The sequence below is a fragment of the Urocitellus parryii genome, chromosome 1, assembly GCF_045843805.1.
Source record: "Urocitellus parryii isolate mUroPar1 chromosome 1, mUroPar1.hap1, whole genome shotgun sequence".
Taxonomy (NCBI): Eukaryota; Metazoa; Chordata; class Mammalia; order Rodentia; family Sciuridae; genus Urocitellus; species Urocitellus parryii.
Genome location: NC_135531.1, coordinates 240,682,383 through 240,703,809, shown reverse-complemented (window position 1 = coordinate 240,703,809; position 21,427 = coordinate 240,682,383). Strand labels below are relative to the sequence as shown.

At 35.0% G+C, this 21,427-nt stretch overlaps 1 protein-coding gene across 2 annotated transcripts in view; it reads left to right on the top strand.

The window, feature by feature from the left end:
* The window catches only part of Hibch (3-hydroxyisobutyryl-CoA hydrolase), a 77,754-nt gene that overhangs the window by 12,095 nt on the left and 44,232 nt on the right, over window positions 1–21,427 (top strand). For both annotated transcript variants that reach the window (XM_026389056.2, XM_077799089.1), the window contains exons 3-6: window positions 2,694–2,834; window positions 5,096–5,180; window positions 11,508–11,588; window positions 13,907–13,959. In XM_026389056.2, coding sequence (XP_026244841.2) covers window positions 2,694–2,834; window positions 5,096–5,180; window positions 11,508–11,588; window positions 13,907–13,959 — 360 coding nt within the window. The remainder of the gene's footprint in view (window positions 1–2,693; window positions 2,835–5,095; window positions 5,181–11,507; window positions 11,589–13,906; window positions 13,960–21,427) is intronic.

Genomic DNA, 21,427 nt, shown 5'->3' with positions numbered 1-21,427 from the left:
CTATGAAGAATGCTTGGTATTTTAATAGGAATTGCATTAAATCTGGGTAATGCTTTTGGTAGTATGGCCATTTTGACAATGTTAATTCTGCCTCTCCAAGAGCATGGGAGATCTTTCCATCTTCTAAGGTCTTCTTCAATTTCTTTCTTTAGTGTTCTGTAGTTTTCATTGTAGAGGTCTTTCATTTCTTTTGTTAGATTTGATTCTCAGCTTTTTTTTTTTAGGCTAGGGTGATTGATGTAATTCTAATTTCTCTTTAGTTGATTCATTATTGATGTATAGGAACACATTTGATTTATGGGTATTGATTTTATATCTTGCTACTTTGCTGAATTCATTTATTAATCCTAGAAGTTTTCTGGTGGAATTTTTTTGGATCTTCTAAATATAGAATCAGCAAACAGTGATACTTTCAGTTCTTCTTATCCTATTTGTATCCCTTTAATTTCTTTTGTCTAATTGCTGTGGCTACAGTTTCTGGGATTATGTTGAATAGAAGTGGTTACAGAGGGTATCTCTGTCTTGTTCCAGTTTTTAGAGGGAATGCTTTCAATTTTTCTCCATTTAGAATGATGTTGGCCTTGGGTATAGCAGAGATAGCTTTTTCAATGTTCAGGTATGTTCCTATTATCTCTAGGTTTTTAAATGTTTTGAACATGAAAGGGTGATGTTTTCTGTCAAACGCTTTTTCTGCATCTATTGAGATGATCATATGATTCTTGTCTTTAAGTCTATTGATGTGAAGAATTAAGTTTATTGATTTCTGTTTGTTGAACCAAACTTGCATCCCTGGGATGAACCCCACTTGATCGTGGTATGCTATCTTTTTAATATGTTTTTGTATGTGATTTGCCTGAATTTTACTGAGAATTTTTACAACAATGTTCATCAGGGATTCTTTTTAAAGAGTCCCTAGCATGTGCTCATAAGAATGACCATATTTTGTTTAAGTATATTTTCTCACTGATGAACATTTTAGTCTTTCATGTGAGCCCACACAGTCACTTTCTCTCTTTCTCTCTTTCTTTTCCTTTTTTTTGGGGGGTGGGGTGGGGTGGAGCTGGGGATCCAACACAGTGCCTGCACATGCTAGGCAAGTACTCTACCATTAAGCTACTTGTGCTAGGGATTGGACCCATATTTTACTACAATTTATAGTGTTAAGTAAGTTTGAATTTCTCTAGTGAGAAATTTAAATTGAAAAGATACACTCTTTCCTGTTGTTTAATAGCCTTTCCTAAAACTTTTTAAATGCATATAAATTATATTTAATATGATAATGAATTTTAATAATTAGTTTCAATCTTAAATATGTAGCATGATTTTATAAAGGAGAACTTAAGCATTCTGTAAACGTTGTATATGCTTTCAAAATATGGACTTCTGAATTTTATTAGATCTTAGTAAGTGTGCTGTTTAGCTTTAAATGGCATACTTCAGTTAATTTTTTTAGTTCGAACTGACTTTTAATTTTATGTTGCACATTGTTCCCATTTAAGGTTTAAGTAATTGTCCTTGGATAAAAAGTGTTAAGAATGGTGGTGCCATGAGCCCCGATATTTATGTGTGACACAATTCTGGAAAATTGCTGTTTAGTTAAACCCGTGTTCTTTAAAAATGGAGATTTGGTGATAACTTATAGGCAACTTTTTTCCAAACATATAACATGTAAGTCTGTAATTTTATAATCTTGCCTCAGATTTCTTTTTCTGCCTGCCATCAATCATTCCTTTAATTGGTCCTTTTTTTTTTTTTTTTAATACTGGGGATTGTTGAATCCAGGGCTTTACATATACTAGGCAAGTGCTCTATCATTGATTTATAGCCCAAGTTGTTTAATTTAATTTTATTTTGCTAGTAGGGATTGAGCCTAGGGGCACTTAACTACTGAGCCACATCCTGAATCCTTTTTATTTTTTATTTTGAGGCAGGACCTTGCTAACTTGCTTAGGGCCTAAGTTGCTGAGGCTGGTCTTGAACTTTCGATCTCCTGCCTTAGCCTCCTGGTGCTGTTGTGTTTTTTGTTTTTTGTTTTTTTAATTTTATTTTGAGATAGGTCTTGCTGAGCTGCTGGGGCTGGCCTAAACTTATGACTCTCTTGTTTCAGCCTTCCAAATAGCTGGAATTACAGGCATTAGCCCCCATACCTGGCTCTGTTCCACTCATTTTTACATCTTCATATTTCCAAATTTTCATTGCTTATGGCTTAGCAAGTGCTGTTCCTTCTAGCTGGAATTCGTACTCCCTTTTTCTCAATATACATTAAAATAGCCCAGGCCAGATATTACCTTTAAAAAACAAAACAAAACAAAAAACGCTATCTATAAGGTAATGTAGTCAGAATTTTTTTATTTGCTTCTTTTTTCTATTTTAGTTTTACTTTCTCATTGCCCTAACATAGAGCTTGAAAAATAGTAAGTTAAGAGATTTAAGAGTATTTTATGGTCCAGGAAATTCTAGTATTAGGCTTTATTATAAATCAGTTGATTCAGAAAAAAATTCAGGAGATATGTGTAGTTTGCTTTGGAATTTGTCCATCTATACAGACTAAATAACTTTAGAAATATTTGCCAGATATACCTATTGATTCATTCCTTTGGTAATTGTTAACATGAAAGGTTTTTGTGTGTGTTTTGATGTGGACTTGCAACAAAAAGTGAATTTTATCATGAAGTTTTTCTTTGCCTACACAGAGAATGTCCAAGCACACAGAAGCTGCAGAGGATGTACTTCTGGAAAAAAAAGGTTGCGCAGGAGTGATTACACTTAATAGACCGAAGTTACTCAATGCACTGAATCTTAATATGGCTCAGAAGATTTACTCACAGTTAAAGGTTTGTAATTTCTGAAAGCATTTATATGGATCATTTTAAAAATGTATCATAATAAAATATTTTATCCCACAGAATCTTTTACAGTTTGGTTGTAAAGATTCTATCCCATTTAGTCATAGGACTCTTTTGATTATGTACCCAAGCCCCAATGATTCTTGAGTCCTTGGTGCTTTCCTGTGTGGTTGTCTCTGGGACCTTGGTGATAAGAAGTCTACTCCATTACAGGACAGCCCCTTCCACTTTTTTTTTTTTAATATTTTTTTAGTTGTAGTTGGACTTATGGCTTAGCAAGTTGTTTATTTTATTTATTTATTTATTTTATGTGGTGCTGAGGATTGAACCCAGCACCTCACATGTGCTAGGTGAGCACTCTATTGCTGAGCCACAAGCCCAGTCCCCCCTTCCACTTTTTAAAAAAAATATTTTTCTAGTTGTAGTTGAATGTAATATCCTTATTTATTTTTATGTGGTGCTGAGGATTGAACCCAGCGTGTCAACCGCCCAAAGCGGGTGCTCTACCAATGAGCTACAGCCCCAGCCCCACCTTCCACTTTTATATAGCTCTGATTTTTAACAAGTCCTTTTTGTATTCTGTCATTCTTTGTTTCTCTGATCTTTGAGCCAATGATACAGCTCTGCCTCTTAGAACATGAGTGTACGAATCTACTTTGTCTGCATATGGTAGCCTTTTGGCTAAAAAACAGCTGTTTTTATCTGCCTGACCTGACTTTTTTTTTTTTTTAAACCAACAGATTTTATTGAGGGGGCTCCCGGAAGGGGAAGAAAAGGAGAGGCAGAGAGCAGAGAAAGGAGAGGAGGAGGGCAGAAAGAAAGAGAGCAGAGAGGAAGAGGGAAGAAAGCAGGGGAAGAGGAAAGAAAGAAGAGGAAGAGAGGAAGAGGGCAGAGAGCAGAGCCAGGCCTGCTTTTTCTTAAAGAAGGCTATAAACCTTTCTAAGTACATTACATATGGTGATAGAGAAATGTAGCACTTAAAGTCAGATTACTTATGTTTCAGACTTGGATTTCTACTTGTTAACTGTGTACATTGGAAAACTGATTTCCTTATTTCTCCCTTTTTTCAACTATGAAATAGGGATGATGATCTTTTATAGAATGATCACAAAGATTAAATGAAATAGGATGTGGAAGTACCTAATATGGCTTGCCATGTAGGTGTTGAACAAATGTTAGTTCTCTCCTGGCCTTTAATTTCTTATTCTTCACTTCATGGTCTCTTTCATTCTTGTGTTCTGTTTGAGACATAGTATGTCCTAAATTGCTACCACAGAAATTATCCAAGTATTACAGGTCCGAGTTGGACTAGAGTGGAAGAAAGTAGAAACTTCCATGTCAGAATAGCATATTTTTATTATTGTAGTTCAGAATTGCATTGCTCTTTTGAAAGTCATCTGTCTGGCTATATCTCTTTCTTGTGCACTTATCATTTTATTCTGTAAAATAGAGCTTATAGAATTCCTGTTAATTTTTCATTAGACTATTCTAACCTTTTGAATTTCCATTGGCACTTGATGCAATTATTCTATTTATAGGTGGTGGTAGGAATGAAACCTAGGTCCTTGCTCATATGCTAAGTTCTGTACCACTGAACAACATCCCCAGCCCCAGATCCTGCTTATTTGTTAGTAGTTCTTACCAACCCCCAGAACTTGTACATTTGATTAATATCATAAGTGGTTTTGCTCTATTACTTATAAATGTTTCAATAGAAAGTGTCATATTATACTATAGTAGAAAGGTTATTCCTTGGGCTGGACTTGTGGCTCTGTGGTAGAGTGCTTGCCTAGCATGTGTGAGGCACTGAGTTTGATCCCCAGCACCACATAAAAATAAACTAATAAAATAAAGGTATTGTGTCCATCTACAACTAAAAAAAAGTTATTCCTCTGTTAACAATCTTTGGGTTGATTTGTTTACCAGATTTATAAGTTTATGTAACATATTACCTTTAAGTCCATATTTACTCACCTTGGTCTTAAAGTTATGGTTTTTTATTTCAGATGCTATCATGAAATTTGGATCACAGAATGTATTCATTTAGCATCCTTGTTGAAATAGCCTCTACTTTATCTTAGAAAAGAAAATGAAGTTCATTCCATGATGAAATGGAATGAATGAGATCCATTCCTCTGGATATGCTTTATAAAAGGTTGTATTTATATATGTACATGTATAGATATGAATGTGTACCTTTGAGTTTGTATTACAGCATGCTTATACCATCTTCTTTTACATTTGGATAGAAGTGGGAGCAAGATCCCGAAACTTCCCTGATTATTATAAAGGGAGCTGGAGGAAAGGCTTTCTGCGCTGGGGGTGATATCAGAGGTAAAAACTCTCCCTACCCCTCATGTAAATGCTTCCTCCCCACTAGAACTGATAAAGTGTTGGCAAGTTTTTGTGGCAATTTGTAATATGATATACTTTTTTAGAATTTTTTTTTTGGTTACAAGTTAATCTTAAAAATGCAGAAAAATTTAGAGACTTGCCTTTTGCTGGTAGTAGTAGAAAATGAGGAGAATAGAGATTTTTTTTCTTCCCTACACATTTGCCCTTTGGAAACTTGGATATTGTATCTCTCCTTAAATTATCCTAAACAAGGTATCCATAGCGGTACGTGAATCCTCTTTATATTTTAGAATAGCTGATATTAAGCATTTCTGTTTGTTATGTAATCTGGCAATCTGTTCATGTTGAGTGACTTCCCAATCTCTGAATATGACCTACTGTTATATATTCCCATAACTTTCACATTTTCCTACTATTTATGATCTAAAGCAAACACTTTCTGTATATTTAATGGATTTTTTTCTTTTTTTGGTACCAGGGATTGAATCCAGGGGCACTTTACCATTAAGCCACATCCCCAGCCTTTTTGTATTTTATTTAGAGACAAAGTCTGACTAAATTGCTTAGGGCCTTGCTAAGTTGTTGAGGCTGGCTTTGAACTGAAAATCCTCCTTCCTAAAAAAATGTAAGACTTTAATTCAGACTTAAATCCCAAGATCCTGGGATTATAGACATGTACCAGTGTGCCAGGCTTATTTCTACTTTATATATATTGTGTGTATTTATATATTTACATGTGTGTAAACATACAGAGATAAATAAAAGTTACTTTTCAAATTGTTTGGGTCAATCTGTACCTGTTTAGCTGTTTAAGAGAGAAGAAATATTTCTTAGGATCAAAGTCATGTACTTACTGTTACCACTATTCATTGTCCATGTATTATATATACATATAGAAAACTGTTTTTACAATTTATGTTTATTTTCTTATGGAGTGGGCAGGATCCAGGGACATTTTCTCCTAGTATTCTTGTTTTGCATATTGTTTTTTTTCGTATTGTGATAAGATGATAATATTTGGGTTGATTTGTTCATCAAATTTACAAGTTAATGTAAGTCATTAAGAATAGGAAGAAACAATCTGGATTTAGGATATAATTTTAAGTATGTATTAGATTTGAAGTAACTGAGTTTTAAAATTTATGTTTAATATAAACTTTGATTACTTAAACTGATTTGTTAATTAAATAGTTTTTTAATTTGTTGTTTTACCTACAACATGAATTTTTTTTGTATGTATGTATGGTGCTAGGGATTGAACCCAGGGCCTCATATATACATGTATGTTTTCTGCTTCTGAACCACACTCCCAGTCCCCATGTGAATATTTTTTAAAAAATTTCTTAAATTTGTTCTAATCAATTATACATGACAGTAGAATGCATTTTGACATATACAAATGGAGCACAATTTCTCATTCTTCTGACTATACCTGGTGCAGAGTCACACCAGTAGTGTAATCATACATATATTTAAGGTAATAATGTCTGTCTCATTCTACTGCCCTTCCCTTTCCCAGACCCATGCCTTCCCTCACTCCCCTCTGCATAATCAGGAGTTCCTTTATTCTTCCCTACACTGCCCCACTGCAATGGATCAACATTAACTTACCAGACAAAATGTTGAGCCTATGGTTTTGGGAATTGGCTTATTTCATTAGCATGATATTCTCTAGTTTCATCCAGTTACCTGCAAATGCCATAATTGCATTCTTTAAGGTTTTGTAATATTCCATTGTGTATATAGACCACGTTTTCTTTATCCATTCATCTATTGAAGGGCATCTAGGTTGGTTCCATAGTTTAACTACTGTGAATTGAGCTGCTATAAATATTGATGTGGCTACATCATTGCAGTATGCTGATTTTAAATCCTTTGGGTATAAACCAAGGAGTGGGATAGCTGGGTCAAATGGTGGTTCTGTTCCAAGTTTTCTGAGGAATCTCCATACTGCTTTCAATAGTGGTTGTGCCACTTTCCAGTCTCACCAGCAGTGTATAAATTTATTAGTTCTGAAAGTTTTCTGGTAGAATTTTTTTGGATCTTCTACATATAGAATCATGTCATCGGCAAATAATGATATTTTTAGTTCGTCTTTTCCAATTTGTATCCCTTCTTGTTAGGAAGTCAGGTCCTAAACCATTTCCCCCCACATCTTTGTCAACACTTATTATTGCTTGTAAAATAAATAAATATATAAATATAAAAAATATATATACTTTATTTATTTATTTTTTATGTGGTGCTGAGGATTGAACCCAGTGCCTCACCCATGCTAGGAAAGCTTAGAGTACTTTTGATTTGCATTTCTCTAATTGCTGAAGAAGATGAGTATTTTTTCATATAATTGTTGATCGATTGTGTTTCTTCTTCTGTGTCTGTTCAGTTCCTTAGCCCATTTATTGAGTTATTTTTTTTTTTTAGTGTTAAGTTTTTTTTAGTTCTTTGTATATCTTGGAGATTAGTGCTTTGTCTGAGGTGTGTGTGGTAAAGATTTTTTCCCATTCTGTAGGCTCTCTCTTCACATTGTTGGTTGTTTCCTTTGCTGAGAAGAAGCTTTTGAGTTTGAATTCATCCCATTTATTGATTCTTGCTTTTCCTACTTGTACTTTAGGAGTCTTGTTCAGGAAGTCAGGTAGGTCCTAAGCCAACATGATGAAAAATTGGGCCTACTTTTTCTTCTACTAGGTGCAGGGTCTCTGTTCTAGTGTCTAAGTCTTTGATCCACTTTGAGTTGATTTTTGTGCAGGGTGAGAGATAGAGGTTAAATTTCATTCTGCTACATATGTACTTCCAGTTTTCCTAGCAACATTTGTTGAAGAGGCTATCTTTCCTCTAATGACTGTTTTTTGGCACCTTTGTCTAGTATGAGATAACCATATTTATGTGGGTTTGTCTGTGTGTCTTCTATTTTGTACCATTGGTCTACATGTCTATTTTGGTACCAATACCATGCCATTTTTGTTTCAATTGCTCTATAATATGGTTTAAGGTCTGGTATTGTGATGCCTCCTGCTTCACTCTTGCTAAGGATACCTTGGCTATTCTGGGTCTCTTCTTTTTCCAAATGAATTTCATGATTGCTTTTTCTATTTCTATGAAGAATGTCATTGAGATTTTTATAGAAATTGCTTTAAATCTGTATAACAGTTTTGGTAGTATGACATTTTGATTATATTAATTCTGCCTATCCAAGAGCATGGGAGATCTTTCCATTTTCTGAGGTCTTCTTCAATTTCTTTCTGTAGTGTTCTGTGGTTTTCATTGTAGAGGTCTTTTACCTCTTTTGTTAGATTGATTCCCAAGTTTTTTTTTTTTTGAGGCTATGGTGAATAGGGTAATTCTAATTTCTCTTGCAGAATATTCATAGAGTGCATTTGATTTATGGGTATTAATTTTATATTCTGATACTTTGCTGAATTCATTTATTAGTTCTAGAAGTTATCTGGAATTTTTTTTGATATATGATTGTCATCAGCAAATAGTGATAGTTTCAGTTCTTCTTTTCCTATTCATATCCCTTTAATTTCTTTCATCTGTCTGATTGTTCTGGCTAGAGTTTCAGGAACTATGTTGAATACAAGTGAGGAGTGCTTTCAAAATTTTTCTCCATTTAGAATGATGTTGGCCTTGGGTTTAGCATATATAGCTTTTACAATGTTGAGGTATGTTCCTACTATCCCTTGTTTTTCTAGTGTTTTGAACATGAAGAGGTGTATTTTGTCAAATGCTTTCTCAGCATCTATTGAGGTAATCGTGTGATTCTTGTTTTAAGTCTATTGATGTGAAGAATTAAGTTTATTGATTTCTGTATGTTGAACCAACCTTGCATCCCTGGGATGAACCCCATTTGATTGTGGTGCACTGTCTTTTTAATATGTTTTCCTATGTGATTTGCCAGAATTTTACTGGGAATTTTTGCGTCTGTGTTCATATTGGTTGGAAGTTTTCTTTCCTTGATGGGACTGTGTTTGGTTTTAGAATTGGGGTGATACTTGCCTCATAGAATGAGTTTAGTAGGGTTCCCTCCTTTTTATTTCTTGGAATAATTTGAGGAGTATTAGTATTACTTCTTCTTTGAAGGTCTTGTAGAACTTGGCTGATAATCCATCTGGTCCTGGGCTTTTTTTGGTTGGTAAGCTTTTGACAGCGTCTTTTATTTCCTTGGAGCAGAGTCTGCTCTTGGGCCCCACCTGGGATACCAAGTTTGTTGCTGAAAGCTCAGTACTTGTCCCTGATGAGGACATGATTTTGAAAAAAAGGAAAAGAAGGTTTATTGTTTTGCTAGCCAAGTAGAAACACAGGAGATTCTGTCCCAAAGGCTGTGATTCTCTTGCTTTTGTTTTATCATGTGTGTGTGTGTATGTGTGTGTATGTGTGTGTTGCTAGGCAGCAAACCCAGGGCCTTGTGTATACTGTGCAAGCTCTCTACTACTGAGCTATATCCCTAGCCCTTTTTATTTTGAGATATTATCTCACTAAATTGCCTAGGCTGATCTCAAACCTGTGATCCTCTTAAAGCCTTCTGAGCAGTTGGGACAACAGGTATGCACCACCATGCATGTTCATGTATCCCCTTTTATGGGAAAGTATTATCTAAGAATTATTGATTGGATTTTGAGACAACCTCTAGAGTTCTGATATATAGTCATCCTTCAGTATCCGCCTCCTGAAGGATTGATTCCTTTCACCCAAGATCCCCAAATCCACAGATGCTCAAATCTCATATAAAATGGTGCTGGGGATGTAGTTCAGTGGTAGGCTTGCCTAGTATGTTCGAAGCCCTGAATTCAATCCCCAACACAGCCAAAACAAAACAAACAAAAACATGTATATATCATACAAGTACATTTAATTTATATTTTAGATTATTCTTAGAATTTAAGTACAGGAAAGGCATATGAGTTTGCAGTTTATAGAAGAAAAACTATAGAGATTGATTGCAGTAGGAGCACAGGAGATGTGATATCTGCATACGAGAAAATTGCAATTGAAATGAAACTATTTGATAGTGTTCATTACTCAGCAAATATCTACTGAGTGCTTGTTTAAGTCAGGCAGCAGAATGCTATAGCAATGTCTTTGAGAAGTTATATTTCCATTGTTGTTACTGACAAATAAGAATGTTACTGTCTTATTTACCTTTCTAGCCTCACCTTTTATCATTTCCCTTTAATCTTTTAAAACAAATTTATTCTTGATTTTACCTTTGCATCCTTGCTTTTCTGCTTTTGCAGGTACTGCTTCCTCCATTTAAAACTTACCTCCTGACATTTCTTAGGAACTTCCTACCTGTCTTTTCTTACTTGGTTCAGACTTGCCTCTTCTGGAAAGCCATCTTTTAATCACATCCCTCCTTGCTCCCATTCCCATAGCACCCCATTCTTATTTTTGCTGTCTATAGAACCTCCCACTTTAGATAGTAGTTGTAAGCCCTGGGTTTATCTGCACTCTAACCTGCACTTTGATAAATCAGGTTCCCACAACTCACTCCTCAAGTTGTTGATTTACTCATCAACTCATGGAACTCAGAGTAACACATTTACTGATTTATTATAGAGAATATTATAATTAATACATATGGATTGATGCATAGGACAAGGACAGAGTTGTGGTACTTCCATGCCCTTATTGGGCACACCACTCCTAAAAACCTCTACATGTTTACCTGTCCGGAAGCTCTCCAAACCCTTTGCTTTTGTGTTTTCTTGGATACTTCATTTTTTTAAAGCATTGTTGAAGCATAGAGAACCATGGATTAAAAAGGGTGTGATCTAATGCTTGTACACCGAGTGGCAGGGCTTATCTGTTCTGGTGCTTTGTGGCCTCCCTGTGCAGCATTCCTCCCTCCCACATCTGAGCTAAGACTTCTCAAATGGGGTCTGTGATCTGCTGTCAGACAAAGTGGGTCAAAGAGCAACTTCATGACCAGCTCCAAGATAGAAATATAGGGAAAGGTTTGAGTATGTGACCAGCTTTGAGAAAGAGAAGTTCTAGTTTCTCTGGTCTGTTTTGGAGAGGGAGTTAAGGGGCCTGGAACTGGGGATAAAAACCAATATATATGTATTTCATAATACCAAAGTAAGTCAAATAAGAATTTTATCTTGAAACTTTGATACTGGACTGTAGATCTCTAAATATAATATTTCTATGGTATGATCAGCTTTAATTTTACCAAGCCATTTTAGAGTCCCCCACCCAGTACTTAATTATCATAGTATTTTTAATATGTCAACTAGAAAATACATTTTTTGATTTCCAATTGTTCTTCCTTTTCTTTCAATTTCTAATTTTTTCCTTTCTTAGCAATATCAGATGCTGTAAAGGCAAAACAGAAACTTGCTGAAATTTTCTTCAAAGAAGAATATATACTGAACAATGCCATTGGTATGTGTGTGCTCTAGAAAGCTTTGAAAATGGAATCAAGAAATGGGGTGGGCAGTATGATTTGCTAAGATGTCATCAGTAGACACTTTTTTTTTTGGTACTGGGGATTGAACCTAGGGGTGCTTTATCACTGAGTCACATCCTCAGCCCTTTTTATTTTTATTTTGAGGCAAGATCTCACTAAGTTGTTTTGGGATTCACTAAGAGCTAAGACTGACCTTGAACTTAATGATCCTACTGCCTCAGCCTCCCAAGTTGCTGGGATTATAGGCATGTGCCACCTTGCCTAACTTATTGAAACTTTTATATACTATGTGTTGGACCTAAATAAAGTTGATTTAAGTATTTGGACTGCTTATTACAGAACAATTATATCTTAATATTTGTAGGCTATACTTCACTACTGTCTCATGAAATCAATTTGAAAACATGGATTTCTAATCATACAGTTAGCTTTCTTATTGAACAAAAAACTTGGGTCTCAGCTTTCTATATAAAATGTATCATTTCCTAATTCTCAAGGAACTCTGAAATGAAAATTTTTTTATAGTCAAAGTTCTAGTTTCACTGGAAGCAAAGCAGTATTTACTTTTATCAAACATGTGTTTTCAAAAGTGAAGTTATAGGGAATAACAGTAAATACTTATGTACCCACCAGTCCAGCAATAACAGATATCAATATATTATTTTTGCTTGCTATTGAAAATTTTATTTAAAAGAAATAAAGTATTTCAATTTTTAAAGTCATAATTCAGCCCATTTTGTGGTTTTCCTTCACGTCATTCCTTTATCTAAGCAGAAGCAACCATTGGTTGTGTGTAGTGATGCAACCATAACTTAACTTTACTAAATGCTTATAAACTTGTTAGTGTTTTAAAATATACATAAAAACTCTTACTGTGTATAGATGTTCCCTGACTTAGAGTGGTTTACTTTAATCATTCACATTTACAATGGTGTGAAAGCAGTACGTGTTCTAGTCCGTGTTCTGTAGAAACTGTATTCAAATTTAGAATTTTGATCTTTCTTGGGCTTGTGATATGTAGTTCAGTACTCTCTCACGATATTGGGCAGAGCAGTAAGGCTCCCAGTCAGCCATGAGTTCACAAGGTGAACAGCTACTGTGATGTTTGCTAAATTAGATATCTTAAAATGTTATTTTACTTGCAATAGTTACAATTTAATAGTAGTTTTATTGGATGAAAATTCATTGTAAGTCAAGGAGAATCTATATGCTGTTCTCATATAAGTTGTTTTTAATAACATGAGTGTAACTATATAATAATTACGACTATATGCCCATATTATTTATTCTACATTTATGGATATCTTAAGTTATTTCTAGTTTTTACTAATGTAGGTGATTATAACCTTATGATGTCCATGTGTTAAAATTTCTTTAGAAATAATTATGTGGAATGGATGGCTCATAGAATTAATATATCTTTTTTTCCAAATTCTTCCCAAAATTTTTTTTCTATACATCTTTTGTCATGACTACCGTTGGATTTTTCATCTTCCAGAATTGCTAAGTGGATCAAAACATTGAAGTTTTATATTTCCATTTGATAAGGAGGTAATCTTAGCAAAAAACTATAGTTGAAACTCAATGATTTATATTTTTGTTATATTCTGGCCAACTTTCCCTCTCACAGGAAAAACAAAAGAGGGAATGGATGGATGACAATAAAAGTTCATATGATTACCAAAATTTTCAACTGGGAAAGGACATCTGAGGCCATATGTTAAGTCTCATCATCTTTTAGATGAGGATACACACACACACATACATACATACATACATACACATACACATACACATACTCTTATCTGTCATGTATATATATTATATATAATTTATATCTATGTATTTATCATTTAATACCTAGTTGAATTGCCAATTAATGATAAAGCTGAAGCTAGAATCTGGGTCTTCTAATTCTCAGTCCATGCTTTTTCTTGTATGTTGTACTTTGTTGTATGTATCCAGATACTTTAGTTATATGAAAAACAAATATGTTCTTTAAAATACAACTGTGAATATAAATATCAGTGACTTATAAAATAAATATTATATTTCTTAATAGCTGAGTTACATGATAATTTGTTTCAAATTGAAGTTTGAGTTGTTAATGAATAGCTAATCAGGATTGTGTATAGATTGACATTTAAAAAATATTTTATAAGCTTTACAGTAGTCCTCTTTGATATTTCTTACAAAAACTTCCCAGGAATAATAGAGTCTATATAACATGATTTTTGAAAAAGTGAATATATTGTAAATATTGCAACTAAAATTATAGGTCTGTTTCTTTTAGCTTCTCTCCAGAAACCATACATTGCACTTATTGATGGAATTACAATGGGTGGGGTAAGTAGTCTTTTTGCTCTCTCCATTGATGAGTGAGTTGTATTAAAATAAGTTACTAATTATTAAATGGAAGTGAGGTGATGAAAATAATAGAACTCTCTGAAACAAAATCATATGTGGATTAGATTTTGAATTTGCTTATAGCAGTTTTAGACTTATCTCAACCCACAAGACTATTTTATGTTCTTAATTATGTTATATATTATTTTAATTTTTTTTAATTAGCAAAATTTCTTTTCTCTCTCTCGCTCTCCCCCTCCCTCCCTCCCCCTCTTTCTCCCTCTATCCCCCTCTCTCCCCCTCCTCTTCCTCTCTCCCCGCCCCTTTCTTTTTGTATCAGATATTGAACCTGGAGTACTTAACCACTAGCCCCAAGGTCTTGCTAAGTTGCTTAGGATCTCACTAAGTTGCTGAGACTGGCCTTGAACTTTAAATCCTCCTGCCTCCTGAGTTGCTGAGATTACATGTGTGCATCACCAAGCAACAAAAACTGCATTTTTTTGTTCATATGTAGAGCCTTTTATTCTACTTACAAATCAATTTCTTGCTTTCAACAGCTTCAGAAGAGAAACAGGAATGTAAAGTTTTTCCCTTAGACTATTAGTGATGGAAATGTTGACTAAATTTTATCTATTGTATATAATTTCACCTTGGTGGAAGTGCTTGTAATCTTTAGGAAATTCTCTAAAACTGCATTTTTATCAGTTGACACATTTATTTTGCCTCTGCTATTATAAAGAATTCTGAAATGTAACTGACTTTTAATTACTTGATTTGGAGTTGGGATGAATGTGAAATAATTACAGAACAAAAATAGTAAATTATATGGTCATGACTATAACAAAGACAAGCCTTTAAAGAAGTGAGGGTTCAGAATGGATCTTTATGGTAGAAAAGGGGCTTGCTTCATGGAAAAGATGGTGAATTTAACTCAGCTTAGAAAGATAGTATGGGGAGAAAAAGTGATATCTTTTGTTTATCCAATTGCAAGGGTCATGGCTGACACACTAGAACAAAAGATTAACAAGAGAGAAGCTTAACATTTATTTAATCAAAGTTTTCCAAGATGCAGGAATATTAAAAACCCAAAGACCAGGGAAGACTGTATTTTATAAGGGTTTGATGCAGACTGGATGGTTTGGAGAGAATATGATTGCAGAAAAGGAGTACCAAACAGTGGTGCTAGACTGGGGGACTTGTTTAACAAGGCCTGTTGCTCAGGTTCTTCTTGGCCTCCCTGATAGCATTCCTTTCTCTAGCCATAATGCAGGATGCTCTTCACTTGACAGTCTAAGGATATACTTTTAGAAGAGGTTGCTCAGAGAATTCCTTTATTGCTAGCTGTTGCAGAAAGACCTTGAAAATATGGCCCTTTGGGACGTGTGATCTGAACCCTAATAACAGATAGAACTTAGCCTATCTAAGGCTAAAGAGTAGAATTTCAAAAATTCTACCTGCTGGCTGTAGATTATAGTGCCATGCCTGTGATCCCAATGACTTTGGAGACTGAGGCAGAAGAATTGCAAGTTTGAGGCCAACCTGCGTAACTTGGTGAGACCCTCAAAAATTTTTTAAAAAATTGAAAAAGATATGGGTATGTAGCCAGTGGTAGAATGCTTGTCTGGTTTAATCCCAATTTGGAATACAGATTTCCCTCTCCTTCCTTATTCTTGTGGAACCACCATAAATTAGGCCTCTTGGGTATCAGGAATTGCTTAGATCCTGTACATCATTTTTGGGGGGTTGGTTCCACTAGTAGCTGTGTGGTTAGAAAGCAGAATCAAGGACAGCCTAATGGTCTCTTTTTGTTGGGTGATATAGGACATGGTTTAGTTTACTTTCTTTGTCATGGAAGTGTTAACCTGGGGAAAATAAAATCTCTTAAAAAATAAAAATAAAAAAACTTGTCAAATAATCTGATGTATTGAGGGAGAGCCACTCTGTGAATATAGAGAACCAAGAAAAAGTGAAAAGAAAAGCAATAGGCATACCCAATAGCATAGAAGAAAATGTGGCCCCAATGAAACAGGAGATAACCCCATAAGGAGATAGCAAACTCAGATGAAAGGGCTTCCAGTTGAAAAGGGGAACAAGTAATATAAGGAAGGATGATGAAGAACTAAAATACAATAGCAGAACTGACATTTCATTTTGAAAGCAATAGGTGAGAAAGAATTGAATATTACAAATAGTGAAGTTGTATCTGTGGAGAACAAACTTGAGAAATTCTCTCAAAACAAAAATGTTCAAAAAAAAAAAAGGATAAAAATGATGAGGATTAGGGATGGAATATAGCTCCGTTTTAGAGTGTGTTTAACATGCTAGAGGCCCTGGCTTCAATCCGCAGAGCCAAAAGAATGGACTAATTTTAATATGAAAAGATTGGTGAAGTGTCCTGTAGTGATATCAACAGGCAGAATGTCCTCCTCTTTAGAGAAACCTGGGAAGAATCTTTGCACTACACCTTATCTGAACGCTGGTTGTTCCTTTTGTAGCAGCCTTTTTAAACTAGAATTACACCAATTAAGTGTTAGTATCTGAAGGCCATGGCTTTCCAGGTGTTATCTCTGCAGTAGCAGCAGTAGCAGTGTTTGGGAACTTATTAGAAACGCATATTTTTCTATCCCACACCAGGGTCAAACCAAGATCTTAGATGCCACAGTCTGTTTAAACAGGCCTTCCAGGTGATTCCAGGGATTGAGAATCATCGCCCTAAAGCAGCCACTGTGTGTAATGAATTAACTTCTATCCCATTTTTGTCCTGTGCTTTTTAGACTGGTACTCTGTTCCATCCTTGAGAGGATTGAGAAAATAGTCATGTCATTACAACAACCCATGGTTGAGATGAAGAACCCTTAGGAGAGAAATTTTGTTTTACATTACATTTTATCTGCTCCCCTAAAACAAACAAACAAATAAAAAACTTATGTGTCTTTTCTCCCAGTAGGTCTGCCTATCCCATTCTTAAAAACTTAAGTTCTAATTTTTCTTCTTTTTTTTTGCAAGTCATAAAAACTATTACAATTAGACGTGATTTCTTCCTTCATTTGAGTCAGTATATTCATTTGAACTCAAAATTTGGTGTTTTTTTTTCTTTTTTTTTTTTTAGAAAGAGAATCTTTTTTGTAGATGGACACAACACACTGCCATTGAACCTGGGTCCCGCCTGTGCTAGGCGAGTGCTCTACTGCTGAGCTACAATCCCAGACCAATATTCATCTGAATTCAAAATTTGGTGTTTGTACCTCATTGTTATTTTATGATATGGCTTGTTTCTCTAGGAATATCAGGTGATTTGTAAAGGCAGTATTCCCATAAGAACATGCCAATGTGTGCACGTGTATTAAAAAATACATTGTTTATTAAAAATCCTGTTCTGATAATGTCTTGTATAGTCTTTTGAAAGAGTAAAATGAACAGATTAGAGTGAACTGGCTTTTTTTGTAATGGAAATTTTTTATGTAGCTTGGTTTTGAAAGCTAAATTTTTATGTTTCATTTACAAACTAGTTAACCTAAAATTTTTCATGAACTCTAGCTTTTAAATATAATTATCTAGATCAATGACTCTCAACTTTGACTGCACTTTAGTACCATTTGGGAGTCTTTAAAATATTCTCATATTTTATGACCTGCAGAGTGTGCTGATCCGAAGCGACTGAAATAACAACAAAGAAAATTATATCTGGCTCATATAGGCTCCAACTACCAAGGAGAGAAATCTCTCTGTTGCTGGTATCCCACAAGAGCTTTCAGGAAGATACCTATAGCTACCACCCAGGAGTGTCTGCACTCCAGGGTCGATACCTGGTAATTCACATTCATAGCACTGTAGGTAAAACCTGTGGAGGGTTAGTTCCTATTCCCTAAAAATGGATTTTATGAGGGCCCCCAGAAATCCAGCCATCTAGCAGAGATTGGCTTTTCCCCAGCAATAAGAGGCATGGATCAAACCCCAAATACCAACCAACAGAGTTCCACAATTCACCCAAGACAAAACTGCAACTACTGAAACTTCCTATTTAGAGCTCTGTATCATCCCTACTATAGGATGCCACAGTTCATCAGAACTCCCCAGTCTTACCCAGGCTGTCACTGGGAGATTAGAAACTAAGCATTAGTACTCTTGGCTGGCAGCTTGGTGAGAAACACAGACATTGGACTTAACGACCCTTGACCTAAGGGGTACAGAGCCAAAAATAAATATAAAAAGTGAAAATTCATTCCTGCCAATAGTTTTGACCACTGTAGTGGAAACAGACCCTTTATTTTTCATTAAATTTTCTTTCTCTTCTTTTTTTCTTCTTATTTTTCCTATTCCCATTTATATAATTATATAAAATTTAAAAGTCTTTAACCTTCTTTCAAACATCATTTCATATTGTGTATTTTTACTTTTTTCCATTATATATGATTTTTTTGTGTGTGTCCTTGTTGTGCCAATAGATTCGATAAAATATATAATTTCATGTTCACCTTAATAGCTTTCTTCTGCACCTATTATTTAGCCTTGATTTGAATTTGGTGGGATATAATTATATGAAGATTTGAATTGTTTTGATCTTATATTTGTGAGTTTGTTTGTACCTTGGTTTGTGTAGAGTGGTGACAGAGAATAGGAAAGCAGTGGCTGAGATTGGGGGTCTCTGTTGACTTCATGGCTGTGGCATACCCTGAGAATGTTTCTGTGCAAGGGCACAGATGCTTAGCTGCTATGGTAATGCTCCACCTGAGGAAGCTCTGTGCAAGAGTCTTACCAGCTTTGACCTTGATCTCAAGATACTTAAATCCCAGGTATAGAGGAATTCTCATGCAAGACAATCACAATGTTTCACCTGCTCTGCTACTCCTGAGCCTGCCCGTTTAACAATAACTTTAAAGAATGGGCCTCCTTGAGCACTACACAAACTCCTAACATTGCACATTGCAACTGTGGAAAAGCTGCTTAGATGTTTCTAGTTCTTTAACTTTTCTGAATACAAAGAATAATGCTTACATAGTCTTTAACCTGATAATGAGACATATATAAATAAAGATTGCCATTGTAACTCTTTAGATCTGCTTCTCCATCAGAGAACATCTGATGTGCCATCAGAGAGCAGCCCTCCATCTGATCCCAGCTATTTATCTTCATAAGCTGCATGTGTGAGTCTCTTCTAATTCCCCTATCACTCCTCGCTGGTACTGCAGGTTTGGCTGTGCAGGATGCAGCACTGGTTCTTGGCCCTTCTATCTCCCTTTCTTCACTCTGTTCCTCCATTAATAGCCAAAATTCCCTTTTCCCTCATCCTCTCTTGTATTTCATTGCTTTCAGTTTTTTATTTCTTCTGTACAGTTGACATCTGCTTCCTGCCTCTCTTCTGATCACTTTTTTAAAAATCTATTTCAAACTTCCTACCCAATTTTTCTCTTACTTAAGAAACAATAATCTCACTAATTTTATATAGTTTATTTAATTCCTACCCCGTTCATGTTGTGATTATTAACATGGTGGATAATATCATAGACACCTGCTATCAAATGTCTGATCTAGTTCACAGATTTTTATTGTTGGTACTGATGTTAATTGCTGATTCCTTATTTATACCTATACCTATACCTCTATCTATCTATCTATCTATCTATCTATTTCTATATAGGTGGCAGGTAGTATTATAGATGTCAAAATAGACAACCTGACCTTCATCCTAAGACTATATTCTGTTGCTGACATTTGTGCCATCTTTGATTTCTCCTCCCTTTAAAAGGGGCTATAGAGTGATTAAGACATATCAAGAGCACAGGGTAGAGATATTGCTGCTGAAAAATACAACTCAGCCAAGTAACAATGAATCCACACATGATTCCACACATGATCTAGCCCCACTTGAGCTTCAACTCATAGAACCGGGGTAGCAAAAACCAGGCTCCAGGGAGTAAAATCAGAGGTGGAATTCATATCCCACCCTTTAACATCTACTTATATATCAAAATCAGAGAAGTCCTAGAACAAAAAAGATAACTGTACTCAAGAGGACACACATAGAAAAAAGAAAGGGGAATCCATTTAAATAGATGTACAAGTCTAAGACCTCTGAAAACATGAGGAAATAGGCAAACAAATATTCCCCCCCCCCCCCACAATTCGCAATCCTCTAAGGATTCCAAAGATGTGGAAGGGGATAGAATTCCAGAGAAAGATTCTAAAAAAGTGATTATTAAAATGTTCAGTTGAATTAAAAAAAAAAAAAACTAAGGCATGAATTAAGAACAAGTACAGGAGATGAAAAAATCATTTCAATAAAGAAATAGATATATTGAAAAGATACCAGACAGAATTTTTGGAAATGAAAGGCACAAATTAAAAATTCAGTTGAAACCATCAGCAGATTAGATTGCATACAAAATTGAACTTAAGCCCTTGAAGGTAGAGCTTCAGGCCTTGAAGATAGGGTACGTTAACTTGAATATGCAATAAAGGGGGGAAATGACAACATGATCAAAATATATAAGACCAAACCTGAGAATCATTGGGATTAAAGAACACATGGTGATACAAACTGTAGGCATAAAGAACATTTTCAATGAGGTAGTCACAGAAATGAGATAGATCTTCCCATATTAGAAATAAAATAGACATTCACGTAGGAGGTATACAGTACAGCATACAGACCAAACCAGACAAGAAGCTCCTGAAGACACATCTTAGTCAAAATGCCTAACAGAAAATAAAGAATATTAAAAGATGTAATAGAAAATCATCAGATCACATTTAGAGGCAAACTAATAACGCTCACTTCTAACTTCTCAATTCACACCCTGGAATGAGATATTCCAAACTCTTAAAAAAGGAAAAAAAAAAATTGCCAAATAAGATCTGTATAACCAGCAAAGCTCTCTTTCAAATTCAATGGGAAAATAAAAACTATCCACGACAAGGATGAACTACAAGACTTCATGACCACCAAGCCAGCACAATAAAGACTACTGAAAAATAAACTGCAAAAAAATTAAAATGACAGGAAACCATAAACACATATTCATACTAATACTGAATGTAAATGGTCTCAACTCCCTAGATAAAAGAAATAGGTTAGCAGAATGGATTAAAAAAAAAAACAAGATTCAACTATATGCTCTTTGCAAGAGACTCCTCTCATAGGCAAAGAGACAGGCTGACGGTAAAAGGATAGAAAATTTTTCCATGTGAATGGAATCTGAAAACAAGCCAGAGGAGCTTGCTTTTTGTAATAGCTGACAAAGCAGATTTCAAGTCAAAATTAGAAGAGACAAGGCCACTACATCCTGGCAAAAGAAAAAAAAATCTACAAGAAGATATAATGATAGTAAATATATATGCCCCAAATGTTAACACACCCAGTTATATTAAAAAAAAGTACTCCTTGGGGCTGAGGCTGCACCTCAGTTGGTAGAGCGTGTGTAGAGTTGCCTTCCACGTGTGAGGCACTGGGTTCGATCCTCTGCACCAC